The 19,457-nt window shown below is 45.8% G+C and overlaps 1 protein-coding gene across 3 annotated transcripts; it reads right to left on the bottom strand.

Annotated features, from left to right (window-relative positions):
* Positions 1-2,623: 2,623 nt before the first annotated feature.
* On the bottom strand, positions 2,624-10,577 carry LOC105240580 (nucleoside diphosphate kinase A). Of its 3 annotated transcripts, none has more exons than XM_011233315.3 (5): positions 10,559-10,577; positions 8,309-8,438; positions 4,774-4,875; positions 3,555-3,667; positions 2,624-2,946 (listed from the first exon to the last, which is right to left on the bottom strand). In XM_011233315.3, the coding sequence occupies exons 2-5, from the start codon at positions 8,432-8,434 to the stop codon at positions 2,829-2,831; spliced, it is 459 nt and encodes a 152-aa protein (XP_011231617.1). In that variant the 5' UTR covers positions 8,435-8,438; positions 10,559-10,577; the 3' UTR covers positions 2,624-2,828. The 3 variants fall into 3 exon arrangements, with proteins under 3 accessions (XP_011231617.1, XP_019662240.1, XP_019662241.1); XM_019806681.2 differs by lacking the exon at positions 10,559-10,577 and adding an exon at positions 10,272-10,291 and having other exon boundaries at positions 8,309-8,452; XM_019806682.2 differs by lacking the exon at positions 10,559-10,577 and adding an exon at positions 10,272-10,290.
* Between the last annotated feature and the right edge of the window lie 8,880 nt (positions 10,578-19,457).

Raw genomic sequence — 19,457 nt, forward strand, 5'->3', positions numbered from 1 at the left:
CCCGGACGCCCCGCCGCCCAACCCGCGAGGCCGACGCGGCCCGAGACCTCTGTCCACGCCCCGGGCCGGCGAGGGGGCGCTGGGGGCTCGGGAGCAGGAAGTGGCTTCCTCTCCCAGGGCGGGGGGTGCCCGCGGCTGGGACCCGGCACGTGCGGCCCGCAGCCCTCCCGGCCCCACCTCCTGCCCCACGCGCGCACGCACGCCCGCGCACACTCACGCTGCCCGCGCGCTCAGGCTCTCCAGCCGGACGCAGACCCCGACCAGACTCCAGACGCTCCCACAGTCAGACCTGCCGCGACTGCACCCAGCTCCCCGCCCTTGGGTGGCGCCCTGCTTCGCGGCGGGGGAGGCGGCGAGCCCCTCCTCGCGGCCCGTCCGGACGCCCGTCCAGCCGTGCCTGTCCCCGGAGATGGTCGGAGGCCTCGTGTCTGTCCCTCCCCGGGACCTCACCCGAGCGCTCCCTGCGACCGCACGGACAGCCGGTACCTGCCGGGTTGACAGAGGACTTCGGCGGCCTCCATTTTGACCTCGAATTCCTCTCCCCAGTTTATCTCCGCAGGGAAAGCATCCCGTGACGGGAACCGAACCTGCGCCTCGAGCAACGAGGACCGCCCTGAGCAGGACTCCGCAGGACCTACTCCGAGACAGCGCTGGAGTTGACCTTCAACGCCCACCTGCAGGTACACACCCTTTGTCCCACATTCTCCGAATAGAAACCTGGAGTATTTTCATTGCTTAGAGACGTTGGTCCAGTCTTTCCTGTTGGCCTCCCTGAAATAAATTCTCTTCTTGTTCCACCTCAACTGGCCTGCCTTTGGGTTTGTCAGTGGGGAGTGTGGAACCTGATCTGTCTGGGCCCCCCGGAGCCAGGTGCCCTTGCACCCCAGCCCTCTGGCCCACCTTGGCTTCCCAGACTGCTAGTTGCCGAGCATTAAAGCACAGTCCTCATTCTGGAGAGACCAATGTTCCCTTTGGCTTCAAGATGAAGCTCTAATTCGGGCTTCGTTTTCAGTTACTCCATGTCACCAGTGGGAAAGAGGCTGGGAATTCCTCCGGGGAGCTGTTTGCCCCCTTGGTCCAAGCACTAAGAGCTTCTGTGGTATGGTCCCGTAGCAGCCTTCTGCCTTTCACGTTCCCTGTCCTTGCTGGAAAGACAGCCCTTAACTGGGCAAGGTGTGACCCGGTTGCCTCACTACACACATACCCAATTCCCAAAGGTGCCGGTACTTTCTCTCTGCCCCAAACACACAGGCCATGCTTTGTGTGAAACAGAAATGCATCTAGTCCTCAGCTGCGTGGAAGGAAAGTAGCCCCCCGTGGAGGAAATCCTTTCACAAATTATACACGTATCAACTCTCATTGCACACTTGAAATAATCTTAGTTTCGTCAGGCACACCCAGTGAAGCTGGGAAAACACGGTAGCTCCTGTCCCAACTCCCCTCCTCTCCACTGCCTCTACTAAAGCCAGGTGAACAGGGAGAATACCAGGAAAGAAACCCTAAAGTTTGTGGCAAAAGTAATTGTCCCCAGTATGTATTCTCAGCTTCCCCCTTCACATAGGAGAGCTCCAGAGTATTCTCTAGGCACAACGGTGCCTAAATAAAAATAACAACTTTCCACATTCTCTTGCAGCAAGAGGCTTGCCCATGAAGAAGTTCTGGCCAGCGGGATGGGAGGGGAAGCAAAGATGGTAAATTCAGGGTGACAGTTCTTCAAAGAAACAATCCACTTCCCTTCCCAACTTGCCATTAGTCACACGTAGGGGGTAAGGCATGTTACACCGGTTAGAAGGAAATCAGCCCCTGGACAACCTCAAGGATCAGAACCTCACCACCATCACCACCCCTGCTTACCTACCTGGACTTTTTGCAGCTTTATTGGGTATAACTGACAAAAATTGTTATGTATTTAAGGTATACAACCTGCTGTTTTAATTTACATATATTGTGAAATGATTACCACAATGAGCATACCACAATGAGCATACCACACTTCGCATCATTACCATTTTCATCTGTGTGTGTGAGCACCTTAATATCTACCCTCTTAGCAAATTTCAAATACACAACACAGTACTGTGAACTAGACACAGGGCCGTATGTTAGATTTCTAGTTTAGACTTTTAAATGAAAGATAAGTAAATTTCCATCTTGCATATGTTAAAGCAACCAAATCAGCGCCCTAACAAATCAAAGCTACTCACAAGATTTCACCTGCTTCTTCTGAGGTCCTCTCAGGGACCCAGGCCCACTATCCAGCTTTTCTGTTTTTAGAGTAGTTACAACTTCGCACACTGCCCCATCTGCTGAGTCCCTGAGAGCTTCTCAAGAGTAGGAAGGATATCTCTCATTTCCAGTGAATCCTTTGTACCCAGTACAATCTGGGCAACCTAGCAGATCCTTCCTGGAGGACTGCGGACTGGCTCAGTGCCAAAAGCAGATGGGATGGGGGAGTGAAGGGAGGGATGGGCAGAGAGAAAGAGAGACAGAGATCTCTCAGGCCAATAAAAATAATTTACATAGTACTTACACTCTCTGTTAGCTCAGGTTATCCAGAGTAAATGGAAAAGAAAAAAGAATACAAAGCAATAGGGCAATACAAAGTAACCGACTCGATGAATCCTAGGTTGGGATGAAACACTTTAATCTGATGGTAGCACATAATACTGTACAGGGAGCTCTCCCAGCTCCAAGAGTTCCCCTCCAGGTTATAAGGAAGTTCTCAAAAATAAGTGGATTTGTGAGAGCCTGGCCCCCTACTCATGGGAGGGAAAGGGAGTGGAATGAGCAAAAGCACTGAGGTCTGTTGTCTCGGCACTTGGCACTCGTCACTCGTAGATCCAGCTCTGAGCACAGCTCTTGTAATCCACCAGCTCTTCAGGCTGGAACCACAAGCCAATCTCCTTCTCCGCACTCTCCACAGAGTCGCTGCCGTGGATAATGTTCCTGGATGGGGAGAGAGACGGCCATGTTACCAAGACCCAAAGGATTCAACTGCCGAGAAGCCCCCCTCGCTCCCACTGCCAGAAAGCCGACAGCCCCTGCAGCAGAAAAAGCCAAAGCCCCCTGCACCTGAGTCCACATTAAAAGAAAAAGCCCACAAGCACAGTGAAGGCGAGGATGAAGAACGCCCTCCCCGTATTCCAGTCCTCAGAGCAACACTGACGGAAGCAGAGAGGACTCTGGCCAACAGAGTGTGTTGTACCGGGTTCTGCCCTCTCAAGACAGGCACAACCACAGTGATGTTGATGGCCAACGGCAGAGAGCTCGCTAAGCCAAACACCAATTTCAGGGGGAAAAAGACAATGAACTGATTTCAAACTGATCTGCATATGGAATCCTGTCCATCCCAGCTTCAAGAACCCAAATCTTTTGTTTTTAAGATCTTTTTTTGTAAAGTAATCTCTACACCCAAAGTGGGGCTGGGCTCAAACTTACAACCCCAATATCTACAGTCACGTGCTCTACCAACTGAGCCCAGGTGCCCGAGGAACCCAAATTCTCGTGTCACCTAACTCAGATTTTGGAAAAAGGCAAAAAGCACTGATTCCTACCTGCCAACTTGGATGCAAAAGTCCCCACGGATGGTCCCAGGCTTGGAGTCCGCAGGGTTGGTCTCCCCGAGCATCACTCGGCCTGTCTTCACCACATTCAGGCCCTCCCAGACCTCCAAGGATAAAAGAATATATGGTCAAGGAAAAAAAATCCATCTCAGCAGAAAATGTGAGAACTATTAACTCAAAGAAAGAAAACAAAAAGCCCCCTTCACACTGAAGAAAGAGTTATGGAGCAGCTGTTTGTTCCAACACTGGGAATACTGGTCCTCCTGCTACCACTCCTGCTTTTCTACAGTCCACTCTTGACAGAGCAGCCTTTTAAAAATGCCCACTGTTAGACCTCTGCTAGCATCCGTCCCAGAGCTCGGCCAGTGCATGGCCAGCACAGCTCTGCCTGCTCTGGCCCGCGCCTGTGCCTCTGAACTCATGTCATCCTGACCTTCTGCCACCCACCAGGCTCCAGCTGCTCCAACCTTCTTTCTTTTTTTTTTTTTTTTTTTTTTTTTTTTTAAATNCTGAGCCGAAGGCAGACGCTTAACCGCTGTGCCACCCAGGCGCCCCTCCAACCTTCTTTCTGTACCTCGAAAAGTTCAGGCCCTTTGCACTTGCTGTTTTCTTGTTAGGACTGTTCTTCAACGTGATTTTGTGTATGCCTGGCTCCTTCTTCTCACTCCGATCTCAGCTTGAAAAGCATGTTCCTTAAGCACCCAATCTAAAGTGGCCATTTGCTGTCACATTACCCTATTTCACTTCTGGGCATATCACTAATCATTAATATATATATATTTTTAAATTTCTTCATTATCTGCCCATCTTCCTCCTTCAAGATGTGTAGGCGAGCAAAATCTCATTCACGACTGTTTCCCCAGAGTCTGGAACAGAGCCTGGCGCAATGAAGACAACCAGTACATACTTGGAGGAAAATTACTGCAATGAGCAAGAAGGAACAATCTCTCTGCTTCCCAAAGTATAGAATCAGGCCGACCTCTCCTGATTGCCCCCAGCTAGGAGTCGCAGTGGGGTCTTCAGTTCAGCAGACAAACGCATCTTGCCTTTGGTGGGTCAGAGAGCTAACTCATATCCTAACTGCCCAATCCTCCCAGCCCCCATTTTCTGTGTATCAGTGAGGACCCGGTGTCCAAGGCAGGAAACACAGCCCTCCCTCTTGTCTCCCAACGGAGTCACCCACATAGCTATCCCACGCACGCACACTCACCATGGCAACCACAGGTCCTGACTGCATGTACTTCACCAGGCCAGCAAAGAATGGACGGTCCTTCAGGTCAATGTAGTGCTCCTTGAGAAGGTCTTCGGAAGCCTATTGCACAGCACCAAGAATGAGAACTGGTCCCCAGACTTTCTAAGAACTAGCCATCTAGTTATTTCCCACTCACTGCTGTCTAAAATGTGAGCTCTTAGCTCACTGATTCTGTTGTAACGCAGTCCACTCCCAACACGACCAGAGGGGAGCAGTGCCAGAGAGGCTGAAAGTGCTTCAGCTTTGTGCCAGTCTCCCCCCATTGGCCTTGACTGATCGGAATAAAACCACAGAACATTAGAATCGAATCCCATCTTAGACACCAAAACTAACAATACGATGAATTGCCATTCATTTCGAGCAAGCCTCAACTAAAATGTCAGAGAGACGTGGCGGGGTGGGGGTGGTCTTGGCATTCAGCGAGAAGCAAACTGAACTGAACCCCGCCACGTCCCAGGGAGACTGCACATTTACTCAGAAGAGAAAGGCCAGGGGCCGGGTGTAGAACTACACGAGCCCCACAGGTATTTCACAAGCGCCTCAAAAGTACATGACATCTAGCAATAAATCAAGTTAGCCAGACAGCAAGCCATCTGTGCCAATTCCACCTCCCTCAGCCAGCCTCGCTCTTTGCCACTGCCCACAGGCTTGTCCTGGGTCTAACAAGGACCCTTCGTTCCCCTGGTTCTGTGCACTGTGCACTGCAGTCACACCCACAAATGTGGACAGCGGCAGCAGAAAGCACATCCAGAATGGCCCATCACTCAGCCTCTGGTTGATCGTTCTTTGCCAAAGTAAAATGACACAGCCACGTGACCGTGCCACGTCAGCAATTCACCCTCTGCCACCCCCTCCAATCCCAGTGGAAGACTGGTAGTCGTGGTCTCCTCACACACTGACCTGAACTTCCCTTCCCCAGACACTCTTTCAATTCTACTAATTGGTTCTGATTATTTTTTTAAATATTTTATTTATTTATTTATTTGAGAGAGAGAGTGAGAGACAGAGCACTAGCAGCGGGGAGGGGTAGACTCCCTGCTGAGCAGGGAGCCCAATGTGGGGCAGGACCCTGGGATCAGGACCTGAGCTGAAGACAGATGCTTAACCAACTGAGACACCCAGACCTCCCAGTTCTGATTATCTTTAATCTGCAGAACAGATTATAGGGTTTTTTCGGAGGGGAGACATCAAGTTTTCCTTCCCCTCCCTCCTCTATGTCAGATATAAACAACTCTGGAGACTCCTGGCAGCTCTTCCTCCTCCCATTCTTCCTCAAGCCCATATCCATGATAGGAAACTCAGTGTTAACAGAAAAAATGCACGCACTTACGGGTCAGAGAGACCTGAGTTAAAATCCCTGCCCCATCACTAACTGTGTACCTTCAGATACATAACCTCACCAAGCCCTGGGTTCCCCATCACTGATGACCACAGGCATAGAAATAAATATATCTCTGGGCTGTCATGAGAGCAAAAGAAAACACATGTGCCCAGCACACAGTTAATGCCTGATCAACAATACTTTTCCTTTCACGTTGCCTTCAAAACCCAATTTAGGGGTGCCTGGGTGGCACAGCGGTTAAGCGTCTGCCTTCAGCTCAGGGCGTGATCCCGGCATTGTGGGATCGAGCCCCACATCAGGCTCTTCCGCTATGAGCCTGCTTCTTCCTCTCCCACTCCCCCCTTGTGTTCCCTCTTTCGCTGGCTGTCTCTATCTCTGTCGAATAAATAAATAAAATCTTTAAAAAAAAAAAAAAACCAATTTAATATGCAAACTCTCTGGAAAGCAATACTTCTCCAACACCTCGCACTAATCATTCCATCATATACACTCTGCACTAACATCCATCTACTCCCTTTTATACTAAAGCAGTTTTCCTAAAACATCACACAGGAACTAAATTGCAAATCAAACTAAATTTAAAATGCACTAGCAGAGTCCAAAGATGACTCTAGGATAGGAAGAAAGACCGCCCACTAATTTGTCTGCTTTGAGAACGTGAATTCTCATTTCCCAGGTCTGTCTGAAAAAGGGTTCTTGGACAATTAATCCTTTACATTTTTGTTTTGTTTTGTTTTTAGATTTATTTTAGGGGCACGTGGGTGGCTCAGTTGGTTAAGCGTCTGCCTTTGGCTCAGGTCATGATCCCAGGCTCCTGGGATTCAGCCTCCCATCAGGCTCCGTGCTCAGCCGGGAACCTGCTTCTCTCTCTCTCCTTCTGCCTCTCCCCCAGCTTGTGCACTCTCTCTCTCTCTCTCCCCTCTCTCGCTCTCTCTCAAATACATAAAATCTTAAAAAAAAAAAAAAAGATTTATTTTAGAGAGAGAGAGAGAGCATGAGCAGGAAGGACGGCGGGAGAGAGAGAATCCCAAGCAGACTCCTTGCTGAGTGCAAAGCCTGACACAGGGCTCCATCTCATGACCCGGAGATCACAACCTGAGCTGAAACCAAGAGTCTGACACTTAACTAACTACATCACCCAGGTGGCCCTTCCTTTTCATTTTTTGAAATCTTGCTTTGCAGATGTCTTGCAAGTGCGTCTGCTTTCTGCTGTTTTCAGGCGGGCCTTCCCAAGGGCAAAACCACAGCTTTCTCCCCAACATGCCCCGATGGTGCCTAATATATACTAGACACTAAGTGGGCGGTAAATAAAGATGGAAAGATCTCCTTGCTGAGGATCACCCCGCCTCAAAGAGGGGGGTGTGGGAGGAGGGAGGTTCTCTGAAATTATCTGTCGGGAAGCTCAAGCCCAGGAGTTCAAACACACCCAGGGCTCTAAGTCAGAAATCACAGTGCTGGGGCGCCTGGGTGGCACAGCGGTTAAGCGTCTGCCTTCGGCTCAGGGCGTGATCCCGGCGTTATGGGATCGAGCCCCACATCAGGCTCTTCTGCTATGAGCCTGCTTCTTCCTCTCCCACTCCCCCTGCTTGTGTTCCCTCTCTCACTGGCTGTCTCTATCTCTGTTGAATAAATAAATAAAATCTTTTAAAAAAAAAAAAAAAAGAAATCACAGTGCTCTCCTGAAACCCATATTGCACTGTATGTTAACGAACTAGAATTTAAATAAAAATTTGAAGAAAAATAATAAATAAATTAAAAATTAAAAGAAGAAAAGCCTGGCTGGCTGTCAATGGAGAGTACGACTCTTGGTCTCCGAGTTCAGTTCAAGCCCCACACTGGGTGTGCAGATTACTTTAAAATTAAAATCTTAAAAAGAAAAAAAAAAGAAAAAGAAATCACAGTGCTGCAGTAATATGCAGAACTCTGCCTTCCTAAGGGAAAAGGGAGGCTATTTTCAAAAGTCCTAGTAACTCGGTTTATTGTAGGACTCGGCCACCTTGCTAGGCACCAAGGAGTTTCCAGGTTTCTGGACATGTGTTCACCTTACATGGAGAAGGCTGAAAAGGCGGGGGGGGGGGGACAGGAAGGCTAACCTACAATGATCCCCTGTACTCCAAGCGAACAGAAATATGAAGAATGAAGTCGACTTACCTGAATTAATTTCATAGCAATCAGGCGGAATCCCTTTTGCTCAAAACGCTTGATGATCTCTCCCACGAGGCTGCGCTGGACCCCATCAGGCTTGATGGCAATGAAGGTTCGTTCGCTGTTGGCCATGGTCCTGAGGATAAACGGCTGGGAGGATGAAACAGCACTGAATATCCTGCCGACATCATTATCCTTGTCAAGCGGATTACCCCATAAAGCTGGTTTAACTCTGTCACGCCAACTCCAAGTGTCTCTGGGAAAAACCCACTTCCTAGTGTGTTCACCAGCCTGCGCTACTTTTAAGACACATTTTAAAGATATATGTATAAACAACGTGCCTACAATGGTAGTTGTATATGCCAAGAACAGTGTGCTATTGGGGCGCCTGGGTGGCTCATCGGCTGAGTGTCCAACTCTTGATTTCAGCTCGGGTCATGGTCTTTGGGATCAGAGCTGGGCAATGGGCTCCGCACTCAGTGCAGAATCTGCTCCAGATTCTTTCTCCCTCCCCCTCTGCCCCTCCCTGCTCACGTGCGCCTACCTCTCTCTCTCTAAAATAAATTAATCTTAAAAAAAAAGAATAGTGTGCTATTGCAGTGTATGACCGTGTTCACCACAAGGTGCTGCCCTGAAAAACTCTGGAATGGCACATGTTCCTGGCGGGGGGGGGGGGGGGGAAGAATGTTCTCTAAGCAAAGAAACAAAGCAAAAACAAAAAAACAATTCCACCTCAGTCCCCTTATCCCTGAACTAATATCCCAGGGTGGGCAAGGGTCCAAAAGCAGGGGCTATTACTTCTATCCAATCTGACCTAAAAGCTTCTATTAAACATCTGTTTTGTAGCCAATACCATGGCAGAATTAAGGTAGGGGATGTTTAAAAAAAAAAAAAAAAGACACCATCTTTCTGAATTATCCAGACAGGGGAAACTACGGTGATAGAGTGGTATCACGGGGCGCCTGGTTGGCACAGCGGTTAAGCGTCTGCCTTCGGCTCAGGGCGTGATCCCGGCGTTATGGGATCGAGCCCCACATCAGGCTTCTCTGCTGGGAGCCTGCTTCTTCCTCTCCCACTCCCCCTGCTTGTGTTCCCTCTCTCGCTGGCTGTCTCTGTCGAATAAACAAATAAAATCTTTAAAAAAATAGAGTGGTATCAGGTCCAAGGCAGAATGAAACAGTGTGACCTATTGCCACAGTCATGGTATTAGAACTGGAAGGGGTTTGAGAGATTATTTCGTTACAATCCCCTTCATTTTACAAACAAACAAATCTAGGGCACCAGAATGAGGTCCAAAATCCCGATTTCCCAACCCAATAAAATGCTTATGCTACATTATCAGACATAATGAATATTCTGACAAACCGGTAAAAGGTGGATGGTGGGAGAACGAGAGCTATTAGTAATATCTGAGATGGGACATCATGCAGGAAAGAGGCCTAGAGAACGTCCATCCCAGACCTTGCCTTTTACAGAGAAGACTGGGCTCATGACCTGCTCTGCCTCCACAAGATGGGAAAGGAGGAGGCCCCTGACCTTGAAAGTCACTCCCTAACGAGGATAGCCATCTATCTCTGGCTCTATCTTCCTGTAGTTTACTTAACATCTTATTACAGCACCTTAATATATTTTAATTTCTGTTTGTGTTTCTGTCTCCCCACAGGTCTGCAGCCTGTATACAGGGACGGTTTGTTCCTGTGTCTGTCCCTGGTACCTAGCCACGCGGCCTAACATTCAAAAAGAGCAAAGAGTCCTAATCGCCCTGCCCTTCCAAGAAAAAAGAGACAAAACCCAAGGGCTGGCGAAGAACTCCCAATGGAAGCTCGAGACAAGCATGGATTCCCCAGGAGCAAATGGGGCTAACGAGCCACAAACAGCCTCTATATCCATACCATTTATAACTATAAATGTCCTCCATACCAACCGAGACACACTCATTCATTCATTCATTCATTCAGCAAGAACTTACTGAGCCCCAACTCCGTGCCCAGCACTGCACGAGACAAAGACAAATAAGGCACAACCCCTGTCGTCACGGCCTGATGGAAAAGGCAGCCACGGACAAAGGCAAGTCCACGTGGCGTGGGACTTGCGCTGACAGGTCTGCACCTGTCCGCCGGCCCTGCCCCGCCCCGCCCTCCCATCCGATCCCTCTGGCCACCTCTCAGAGCGGAATTCATCCGACCCTGTCTCTTCCCTTCTCCCCCGACCCTAATATCTCCCCTTATTCTTCTCAGGACTCCAAACCCCTCTCACCCCTCCAGCTGCTCGGGCTGCAACTCCTTCTGGGGCCGCCGGCACCGGAAACACGCCCCGGCCCCACGTGGTTCCTGGCACCCGCAGGCGCGGAACGCTTCTTTTCGGATCGGCTGCCGGGGAGCCTGTTTTGCAGAACACCACTCGGCCACGCTTCCTCTTGGGAGTCGGATGTCATCCTAGAGAGCAACATTCCGAAGCTTAACTTCCGGCACTGCTTTTTCTTGCTCTTCCGGTAAGCTGCCTTTTTTTTTTTTCCCCTTAAGATTCTATGACTCACTTCCTTCGTTCCCGAGTAAATTGGCTCCCCGAGAGGTGGCGCTCCCACTTTGCACGAAGTCCGAACGGGCACCTGACCTAGAAGTAGGTCTTTCTCACTTTACATTTACTCATTCTTTCCAGCCTATCAAGCACTGCATTATTGAGTACCTACTGTATGCCGGCCACTTTTCCAGGGCCTGAGGGTATAGCAGTAAACTTGGGAGGTTTTGATGGGGTTGGGAATGGGGACAAAGAATACGCAACTGAGCAAATTGATACGGAATAAGTTGTGTTATGTTAGTGCTGTTAAGAAAAAGCAGGCCAGGGGAGAAGGAATGAAGGAGTAAACAACTTTAAAAGGTTGGTTGGGAGGGGCACCTGGGTGGCACAGTCGTTAAAGCGCCTGCCTTCGGCTCAGGACGTGATCCCAGAGTCCTGGGATCGAGCCCCACATCGAGCCCCACATCGGGCTCCTCCGCTGGGAGCCTGCTTCTTCCTCTCCCACTCCCCCTGCTTGTGTTCCCTCTCTCGCTGGCTCTCTCTCTCTCTCTGTCAAATAAATAAAATCTTTAAAAAGGAAAAAAAAGGTTGGTTGAGAAGAACCTCTCTGGAAGTGACAGTGGAACAGACCTGCATGAAGTGAGGGAGCAAGTCTGGTGTTCATCTGGCCGCGGAATAGTATTACAGTGGACGTCCAGTGGGAGAAAATGCCATCGGAGAGAGGCCAGGTTATGTTGCGGTGTCACTGGAAGGTTTTGAACAGGGAATGATGTCATCTGATACACATGGGAAAAAAAATCGTTCTGACTGCCATAGGTGGAGGTAAAAGGTACAAAGTGGAATCAAGTGCCTTTTCAACAACTGGTCCTGGGATGCCTGACTGGCTCGCTGCCTAGAGCTTGGGAGTCCTGATCTTGAGATTGTGAGTTTAAGCCTCATGTTGGCTGTAGAGATTACTTTAAAAAAAAAAAAAAATGGTGCTGAGGAACTGGACATATGCAGGCAAAGAAAGAAAGAAAAGAAAACGTCTACTGACACCTCCACCTTAAACAAAAGATTCATTCATAATGGATCATAGAGGGGTGCCTGGGTGGCTCCATCGGTTAAGCATCCTGCTCTTGATTTGGCTCCAGTCCTGATCTCTCCTGAGATCCAGCCACGCGTGGGGCTCTGCTTCTACCCCTCTCCCCACTAGTGTGTAAGCTCAATCTCTCTAATAAATAAATAATTTTAGATGGATCATAGATTTAAATGTAAAACTATAAAAAGTTTAGGAAAAACGGTTTTAAAAAAATCTTCAGGGGCACCTAGGTGGCTCAGTCAGTTAAGCATCTGCCTTTGGCTCAGGTGGTGATCCCAGGATGGTGGGATGGAGTCCTGCATGGGGCTCCCCGCACGGTGGGCAGTCTACTTCTCCCTCTGCCCCTCCCCTGCTCATGCTCCCTCTCCCTCTCTCTCTATCTCTCGAAAGAAAGAAAGAAAGAAAGAAAGAAAAAAAATAAATCTTCAGGGCCAAGGCCCAGGCAAAGAGTTTTTAGATTTGCCACCAAAAGCACAATCCCTAAAATGAAAAAGTTGGTAAACTGAACCTTATCAAAATTAAAACCTTTTTGCCTTTGAAAGGCCCTGAGAAGATGAAAAAGCAAGCTACAGGGTAAAAGAAAATCTTTGCAAAACATGTATCCAACACAGGCCTTGTATCTAGAACATATAAAGAATTTTCACAACTCAACAGTTTAAAAAAAAAATCCAATTAGAAAATGAACAAAAGGCAAGAATAGACATTACACTAAAGAGGATTTACAGATGGCAAATAAACACATGAAGAGATGTTCAACATCATTAGCCATTAGGAAAATGCAAATTAAAACCACAAAGAGGGGCGCCTGAGTGGCTCAGTTGGTTAAGCATCTGCCTTCAACTCAGGTCATGATTCCAGGGTCCTGGGATGGAGACCTGCCTGGGGCTTCCTGCTCAGCAGGGAGACTGTTCCTCCCTCTCCCTCTACCCATCCCCTCTGCTTGTGCTCTCCCTCTCTAAATAAATAAAACCTTTAAAAAAAACACACAATGAGATATCACTACATACCTATCGTAATGGCTAAAAAAAAGTAAGAGCACCCCATAGGCTCAGTGGGTAGAGCATGGGACTCTTTTTTTTTTTTTAAGATTTTATTTATTTGACAGAGAAAGCCAGAGAGCACAAGTAAGGGGAATGGCAGAGGGAGAAGGAGAGAGCAAGGGACTCTTGATCTCACTGTGGTGAGGTTGTAAGTTTGAGTCCCACATTGGGTGTAGAGTTCACTTAAAAAAGGAAAAAAATGGGGGGAGGGTGCCTGGGTGGCTTGGTTGATTGAGTGTCCAACTATTTTTTTTTTTTACAGATTTTTATGGGAACATGTATTTTCTTTTTTTTTAATTTTTCAATTTAAATCCAATTAATTAACATGTATTATTTGTTTCAGGGGTACAGGTCTGTGATTCATCTATCTTATATAATACCCAATGCTCATTACATCACACACCCTCCCCAGTGTCCATCCCCCAGTTACCCCATCCCTTCACCTCCCTCCCCTCCAGCAACCCTCAGTTTGTTTCCTTTGATTAAGAGTCCCTTATGGTTTGTCTCCCTTTCTGGTTTCATCGTCTTTCATTTTTTTCTCTCTTCCCCTGTGATCCTCTGCCTTGTTTCTTAAATTCCACATATCAGTGAGATCCTATAATTGTCTTTCTCTAATTGACTTATCTCGCTTAGCATAATACCCTCTAGTTCTATCCACGTCATTGCAAATGACAAGATTTCATTTTTTTTAAAGATTTTATTTATTTATTTGACAGAGAGACAGCCAGTGAGAGAGGGAGCACAAGCAGGGGGAATGGGAGAGGAAGAAGCAGTCTCCTGCTGAGCAGGGAACCCAAGGCGGGGCTCCATCCCAGGACCCTGGGATTAGGCCCCAAGCCAAAAGCAGATGCTTAATGACTGAGCCACCCAGGCACCCCACCACACCACGAGATTTCATTTTTGATCTCTAGTTCCATCCACGTCATTGCAAATGACAAGATTTCGTTTTTGATGATTGCGTAATATTCTGGGGTGTGTGTGTGTGTGTGTGTGTGTACCATATCTTCTTTATCCATTTATCTGTTGATGGACATCTGAGCTCTTTCCATAGTTTGGCTATTGTGGACATTGCTGCTATAAACATTGGGGTGCAGGTGCCCCTTCGGATTACTACATTTGGGGTAAATACCCAGTAGTGCAATTTCTGGGTCATAGGTAGCTCTATTTTCAACTTTTGAGGAACCTCCATACTGTTTTCCAGAGTGGCTGCACCAGCTTGCATTCCCATGAGTGTCCAACTCTTGATCTCAGCTCAGGTCTTGATCTCAGGGTCACGAGTTCAAGCCCCATGTGGGGCTCCAGGCTGGGCTTCATGCTGGGCTTGGAGCCTACTTTAAAACAGAAAAAAACTTTAAAAACAGAAAAAAAAAGGAAAAAAATAGTGACAATGCTGTTGAGGAGGTAGAGAAACTGGATCCACTCATTCATTGCTGGTGGGAGTGTAAAATGGTATAGCCGTTCTGGACAAGTTTGGCAGTTTCTTCTAAAATTAACCAGGTACTTCTATATTACTTAACAATTGTCTTCATCGGTGTTTATTCCAGAGAAATTAAAGATTTATGTTCTGTTCACACAAAAACCTGTATACAAATGTTCCTAGCAGCTTTATTTGTAATAGCCAAAGACTGGAAACAACCCAAATGTCGATCAAGTGAAAGCTTAAACAAGCTAGGGTCCATCCATCCATACCATGGAACACTACTCAATAATAAAAATAAAATAAAATAAATATAAATAAAATAAAAATAATAAAATATAACACTACTCAATAATAAAAAAGAAAAAAAAAACTATTGACACACAGCAACTTGGATAGAGCTCAAGGGAGATTATGTGAAAGAAGCCAATCACAAAAAGATCACATACTATACTATTGCATTTATATAATGTTTTTGAATTCACAAAATTTTAAAGATAGAGGATACATTAGAGGTGATCAGGAGTTTGGAATAGGGGAGAACACATGGGAGTATTCCTAAAGGGGTAGGAAGAGGGAGTCTTGGAGTGATGGACTACTTCTGTATCTTGATTGTGGCAACAGTTACATGAATCTACGCGGGATAAAGTTGCATAGAACTATACACACGCACAAATGAGTGCATGTGAAACTGATGAGATCTGAATAAACTCTGCAGATTATACCAATGTCAATTTCCTGGTTTTGATATTGTTCTATAGTTATGCAAGATGTTACCTTTAGAGGGCACTGGGTGAAGGATATATGGCACTTCCTTATACATTTTTTTTTTGCAACTTCCCATAAATCTTTCTTTTCTTTTCTTGTCTTTTCTTGTCTTTTCTTTTCAGTGAGCTCTTTGCCCAACCTGGAGCTTGAACTCATGACCTTGAGATTAAGAATCACATGCTCTACTGACTGAGCCAGCCAGGTGTCTCACAACTTCCCATAAATCTGTAATTAGTTCAAAATTTAAAAATTTTTTAAAGGGACGCTGGCTTAGTCAGAAAAATGTGCAACTCCTGATTCTGGGGTGGTGAGTTCAAGCCCCATGTTGGGTGTAGATATTACTTAAAAATAAAAGCTTAGGGGCACCCGGCTGGCTCAGTCGGCACAGCATGCGACTCTTGATCTCAGGGTCGTGAGTTTGAGCCCCACGTCCTGTGTAGAGATTACTTAAGTAAATAAAGCTTTAAAAAAATAAAAAATAAAAAAAAATAAAAGCTTAAAAAAATCAAATAAAATAACTTAAAAAAATTTCTTTTTCTTTAAACAGAATCAGGAAAGCTAATTGAGACTACACTGTTAGTCCAAATGGGAGATGCTGGTGGTTTGGAATATGTGATAACAAGACAGAGAGACAAATGGTTAGTTACAGGATATATATTCAAGTTTAAGCCTGTAGGTGTTACTGATAGATAGGATATGGAACATGAGGAAAAAAATAGACATTGGCTCCTAGTTTTTTTCTTTTTTTTTAAATATTTCATTTTAATTTTTTAAGGTTTTTTGTTTTTTTTTAAGATTTTATTTTTAAGCAATCTCTACACCCAACATGGGGCTCAAACTCACAACCCTGAGATCAGGAGTCATACCTTCCACTGACAGAGCCAGCCAGGCGCCCCCTAGTTTTCTTAGCTTGCTTTGCTTGCTTGCTTGCTTCCTTTCTCTCTTTCTCTCTTTTTTTCTTTATTTTTCTGAGAGGGTGCATTAAATATCAGTTCAGTAGTTATCGACAAAGCTCCGTTATAAGTTGTTGGGGTCCACTGCACTAGTGCTGCTTTTTTTTTTTTTTAAGATTTTATTTATTTATCTGACAGAGAGAGAGAGAGACAGCTAGCAAGAGAGGGAACACAAGCAGGGGGAGTGGGAGAGGAAGAAGCAGGCTTCCAGCAGGGCAAGAAGCCCGATGCAGGGCTCAATCCCAGGACCCTGGGATCACACCCTGAGCAGAAGGCAGACACAACAACTGAGCCACCCAGGTGCCCCTGCACTAGTGCTTCTAAAACCTCCGTGTACAAACAAATCACATGGGGAATTGTTAAAATGCAAATTCTGATTCAGTAGGTCTAGTGAAGCCTGAGAGTTGGATGATTCCAATGTTGTTGACTAATAGACTCTGCAAGACCATGTCCTAGAGCCAGGTTCTTTTAAAGATGTTATAAGCCGCATTAGGTAGGGAGGATCTTGCCCAGGCAGATGCTGGAGAAGGGGGATGGGCATTAGAAAATGGTAAGATTTCATCTGTTCCTGGAAGCCATCCTAATTACATGACTCACCCTACCCTTCCTTGCCCAACCCTTACACACAACCCTTCAGGCTTCTGTAGGTAAATGTTTCAGCAAACCAAATCAGAAAACAATAAAAATTTAAAGCTAACAGTGATTTGTTTTTAAGTTTTATTTACTTATTTAAGTAATATCTGCACCCAATATGGGATGCAAACTCATGACTTCGAGATCAAGAGTCACATGCTCTTTTGACTGAGTCAGGCAGGCACCTCTGAACTATGAATAATCTTAATGGGCATATGGACCAATCTCTCCAGAAACCCTGGTAAAGGGTTTCAGTTTCTGCTTGAAAACTCCAAGAATGGGAGTTCACTATCTCAAACATCAGATCCCTGGCCTTCCACTCTTCTCTTGCTTAAACAGCAACAACAATAAAACAGTAAACTTGCAAATTGAATATACTCACCCCCCAAAAAAGTAACAACAGGAGTAATGTTTAGTGAACCGCGCTAATGACGTCAACTATTGTGGAGAAAGAAAAGAGTGGTCACTTGGCTGCCTTGGTAGAGTAGGAGGAGGGTTTCATAGAGGCATGATTGGGATACACAGAGAAGGTGGTAAATAGGTAAGTCTGTAGGTACTGGGAGACAAAGAAAACAGCCAAGAGCAAAGGATGCAAGCAGGGAAAAGTAAAAAATGTCAGAAAAACTGATTAGACACTCCTAATAGAGTGCTCTAAAATAGTTGGGGGATAAGACCACCAGATTAATGACAAGCCTTGAATGCTAGTCTAAGAAGTTGGGACCATAGTTAATGGAGAGTCATGAAAGCTTTGAGGATAGAACAGTGACCTGAGAAACATTTTATTTTATTTATTTTTAAAGATTTTATTTATTTATTTAACACAGATTGAGAGAGAGAGAGAGTACAAGCAGGGGGAGCAACAGAGGCAGAGGGAGAAGCAGATTCCCTGCTGGGCCCTTGATCCCAGGACCCTGGGATCATGACCTGAGCCAAAGGCAGATGCCTAACCAACTGAGCCACCCAGGCACCCCTCTGAGAAACATTTTAAATTCTGGAACTCAATAAAACTGTCATGGCTATCTAATTCACTCACTTTACAGACATACACACAGACCAAAAGGGATGAGTCAATTTATTCAAGATTACACTGGTACATAGGGAGAGCTATGCTTCTCTCAGAACAGTGAAGGATCCAGCTATAGTCTGGAGGGCAGATTGGATAGGGAGAGGCCAGAAGCAAAGAGGCCCACAAGGAAGATGCTGACATCATCAATAATCAAGGTATGAGGATTAAAGCGCTGAAAGGGATGTTTGTGCTAAAATTCATGGGATAAGCCAACAAGTTTGGGAACTGATTGAATATGATTAATAAGAGCTGGAGAAGAACTCTATCACAGCAATGATAGTGCTGAAAAGCATGAGTCTGTTTCCAAGTGATGTGGAGGCGATTCTTGGCTCAACCACATATCAGTTATGTGACCTTGGACAAGATACTCAACATTGCCAAGTAAACTCAGTTTCTGTATTTGTTAAATGGGAGTAATAATAGTCACTACATCAAAAGAGTGTTGTGAGTATTATATAAAGTAATGCAATAAAAATTTAACACAGTGTCTGGCACATAGTAAATAATAAATAGCTGTTTGGTTTTTTTATAGCTACAGATGACAGAATTTTACACCTAAGAATTGTGACAGTAATGATATTAACAGAAATAGGGAAGACCAGAAAGAGCCAGCTAGAGGAAGGTGAGTTTGGTGTAATGCATCTGCTAGAGGGTGATACAAGAAAGAAAATATACTATAACCAATTAAAGACATTTATCTGGGGTTCAGAAGAGATGCTGAGGAGAGACACGTGGGGATTATTTGCATAAAAGTGATCTGTAAATACCTTGAAGCTAAACATGAAAGCGTTGGCAATATTCTTTTTTTTTTTTAAGGCAGACTTTTTGTGATTATGCAGGTATGAATTCCAATGGTATTTGACAACCAAATATACATACTAACAATATATCAAAGATGTCTTCTAGAATTTTTACAATGATACATTATATGCTATAATTTGCCAAGCCTAGAGTCTTTTAGAAATGAGATTATGTAGGGGCACCTGGGTGGCTCAGTCAATTGAGTGTCCAATTCTTGATTTTGGCTTAGGTCGTGATCTCAGTGTTGTAGGATGGGGCCTTGTGTTGGGCTCCTCGCTCACCGGGAAGTGTGCTTGAGATTCTCTCTCTCTCTCTGCCCCATCCCTGAATCGTACTCTCTTCCTCTCTCTCAAATAAAAAAATAAATCTTAAACAAAAAGAAACGAAATTATATAAAAAACAATTTTAGTATTCTAATATGTATTATCTGAAACTGACATTAATTATACTGTGATTTATTTTAAAAAAAATTTTTTTTTAATGGGCACCCGTGTGGCTCAGTCAGTTAAGCAACTGCCTTCAGCCCAGGTCATGATCCCAGGGTCCTGGGATGGAGCTCCACATCAGGCTCCTGGCTCAATGGGGAGTCTGCTTCTCCCTCTCCCTCTGTCCCTCCCCCCTGCTCGTTCTCTCTCTCTCTCTCTCTCTCTCAGATAAATAAATAAAATCTTTTTTAAAAAAGTTTTTTTTTTAGATTTTATTTATTTATTTGAGAGAGAGAGAGTAAGCTTGAGAGAGAGCACATGCCAGGGTGGGGGAAGAGGCAGGCAGAGGGAGAAGCAGACTCCCTGCTCAGCCCAATGCAAGACTTGAATCCAGGATCCTGGAATCATGATCTGAGCGAAGGCAGACGCTTAACCGTAAAAATATATATATATA

The sequence above is a fragment of the Ailuropoda melanoleuca genome, chromosome 13 (assembly GCF_002007445.2).
Source record: "Ailuropoda melanoleuca isolate Jingjing chromosome 13, ASM200744v2, whole genome shotgun sequence".
NCBI classification, from domain to species: Eukaryota; Metazoa; Chordata; class Mammalia; order Carnivora; family Ursidae; genus Ailuropoda; species Ailuropoda melanoleuca.

Excerpts from the sequence above, each read along its gene's own strand:
- LOC105240580 (XM_011233315.3), bottom strand. The coding sequence starts at position 8,434 with ATGGCCAACAGCGAACGAACCTTCATTGCCATCAAGCCTGATGGGGTC. Across the intron at positions 4,876-8,308 it reads TTGCTATGAAATTAATTCAG|GCTTCCGAAGACCTTCTCAA; the intron begins GTAAGTCGACTT and ends GCTGTGCAATAG. Across the intron at positions 3,668-4,773 it reads CAGGACCTGTGGTTGCCATG|GTCTGGGAGGGCCTGAATGT; the intron begins GTGAGTGTGCGT and ends TTATCCTTGGAG.